Source organism: Wyeomyia smithii, chromosome 1 (assembly GCF_029784165.1).
Source record: "Wyeomyia smithii strain HCP4-BCI-WySm-NY-G18 chromosome 1, ASM2978416v1, whole genome shotgun sequence".
NCBI lineage: Eukaryota > Metazoa > Arthropoda > Insecta > Diptera > Culicidae > Wyeomyia > Wyeomyia smithii.
This window is the reverse complement of record NC_073694.1, coordinates 163,231,478-163,234,185: the sequence shown is the minus strand read 5'-3', so window position 1 is coordinate 163,234,185 and position 2,708 is coordinate 163,231,478. Positions and strand designations below refer to the sequence as shown.

The 2,708-nt window shown below is 45.3% G+C and overlaps 1 protein-coding gene across 1 annotated transcript; it reads right to left on the bottom strand.

Moving 5' to 3' along the window:
- Positions 1-1,604: 1,604 nt before the first annotated feature.
- On the bottom strand, positions 1,605-2,500 carry LOC129730918 (uncharacterized). Its single transcript, XM_055690539.1, has 2 exons — positions 2,454-2,500; positions 1,605-2,368 (listed from the first exon to the last, which is right to left on the bottom strand). The coding sequence occupies exon 2, from the start codon at positions 2,334-2,336 to the stop codon at positions 1,605-1,607; it is 732 nt and encodes a 243-aa protein (XP_055546514.1). The 5' UTR covers positions 2,337-2,368; positions 2,454-2,500.
- Between the last annotated feature and the right edge of the window lie 208 nt (positions 2,501-2,708).

The following is a 2,708-nucleotide window of genomic DNA, read 5'->3' as shown; positions in this document are numbered from 1 at the left end:
TGGCGTAGCAACTGAAGACGAAAAAGCGGCTTTAAAATGCTCAGCAAATAATTCGCATTTAGTATAAGCTGTGCCAGCAGACAAATCACCGAGGAACATGGAAGCTGGTAATCCATTTTCCTTTCGTTTAGACCGAACAAAAGACCAGAACTTTTTTGGATGTCGACGTAAGCTTTTTTGAGTTCGCTCAATGTAACGAGAGTACAGGAATTGATTGTAAAATTTGTATGTGTTGCTTGCGAGTTTAAACCGTTGCTTTGCTAGAAACGTGCGATTTGTTTGATAGTTTCGTTGAGCAGCTCGTCTACGGCGCTTCAGCTCACGAAGATGTCGATTAGCCCAAGCAGGTTTCATCGGCGGTCGTTGCAGTGGAACATGAGCTTCAATTACTGTTCGAATCGTTGCGGTAAACATGTCGACAATGTCCGTCAGATCCTCTTGCGAATCGATGAATTGCCAGTCAATTGCTGATAACGCTTCGTTCAACACATCGTAATCAACATGCTTAAAATTTAATCCCCGATTTTGTGGAGCTAATTCAAGTGCAATAGGCACTACTTCCGTCACAGTCACATCCAGAGCGGGATGATCCGGGTCAATTCTCACCATAGGATCGTCGGCCTCCATCACAGAAAGGTTTTGAAGCGCTGGCTCGTTCACCAGCACTAGGTCGAGAGTTCTAGCACGAGCGTTTTTGACTGGATTTGTTTGCGTCAAACCGTTGAAACAGAATGCGTCGTACAGAGCACTTCCAGCTGCGGTTAAACGTGATCTACTTGTATCAACAACAAGGCCACTGCTTTCCGAAGGTACCCAATGTAGCTCTCGGTGGTTATAATCCCCAAAAAGAACAGCAATGTCGAGGGGATTCAGACGGGATAGAACGGATCCAATTGAGTTAGCATGTTTCTGAATAGCATCAAGATCATTTCGACGATCAGGGGGCAGATACAACACTCCAATGCTTACGGATGACCTATCCAGTTGGATTTTTACCCACAGTTGCTCAAGCGTGTTACTAATCGGTGCTGGGTCTATGCAGCAGCAGTGCCTGGAGGAAACGGCAATCAAGACTCCACCACCACGCGATTTTCGACTATTCACCCTACTGCGATCCATTCGAAATACAGTGAATGAACTGCCAAAAAGCTGCGGCGATAAAATGCAATCGTCCAGCCATGTTTCAGTGAGAACGATAACATCGTACTCAGAGTCGGAAGCAGCAAGAAAGAAAGTGTCGATTTTTGTCCGGAGTCCACGAACATTTTGGTAAAAGATGCGTAACTTTCGTTCGTTTCGTACATTGACCAAAGGACGTCTTAGCTCGGTCGTAACAGATAGTGGATGAGATATGGTAGGCGGTAACGAGGAAATGCTGGAAGCGATAGGCAGATCAGATCTTGTCAAGTGTGAAATAGAATCATACTTGCCTGCGTTAGATATTTGGAAGACCCCTTCACCACGCCCACACGCAGGCCTGGGACGGCTGCTGGTCGCTGGCTGGAATGGCACGACTGCGGAGGGGGGATTAGGGGCTTCCATATTACTATTATCATTGCGTCCCAGTTGTTGGAAGACAGGAAGGATGGTGTTTTGAATACAATTTATTCCGTCATTACTACTTCGTCCTGGGGTCCTAGGGAGTGAGTTGACATCGGATCCATGATTGAAGATTGTTGAGGGTCTGCATTCAGTGATCGAATAGGATTCCAAAAATTTTCAGCAGCATTATTGTCTCTAAACTCGCGGAACAACATTCCTCTAGGCCACGTTGAAGTCGAAAGTGCCTTAGATTTTAGGTCAGCACTAATGCCAACTTTAAACGAAATGAATGACAGCGATTTGATATCCTTTCCCTTGGCTACCAGCCTAACAGCTTCAACGTCATTTGTGCCCAATCTTTGCTTTGCCAACTCGCAAACTTGTTCAGCAGTGACGTCACGAGAGATACGGGACAAGTAGATCCAGAATTTTTGACTAGGAGGTGGTACGGTGAATGTTCCATCCGAAGGCGACAGCGAATTTCCAGTTCCACACATTAGATCAGATTGACGACGTTCCACAATTTCAGACTTTTGAAACAGCCTTCGGCTACGCACAGATCGCATCGGATAGATCGGCCGGGTCGATGATTTTGGCGTGTGTGAGCTAGAGTTGATCAAAGCAGTAAAATTCGAACGAATTTCATTTTTCAGCTCAACCATGATCTCTGTCTTCAAACTTTTCGCAATTTCACCATGTGCGCTGAAAGCATTATTAAGTCCAAATTCGAAAGCAGTACCAACAGCAGCCCGAAAACGAATATCGCCCATCAGTGAAGTGCAAGATTGACACATCCAGAAAAGTTGCTTATTCCGGTGTATCTCTTCTGCAATAGCAGGTGATATCTTGCAACATTTCAGGTGAAACACGGCCTTACAAAAACCACAGCATTGCACCGAAGCATCAGTTACCTCTTTTTTACAGGTGTGACAAGCTGCAGTCATGTTGTCAGTAGAGCTTTCTAATTGACGAAGCGAAATCACACTGTGGATATGCGCCTGTAGATTATGCAACAAGTGTACAGTAAACTTGCAAGCAAGGAGTAGTATCGGGAGAATCTGGTAGATGGCGCTTTGGAAAAAAAAATCGAGCGTAGCGGTAGGTAGACAGTGTGTAGCAAGATGCGAATTGCAGAATGTCACTTTAAGCTGCACAATTCACTACCG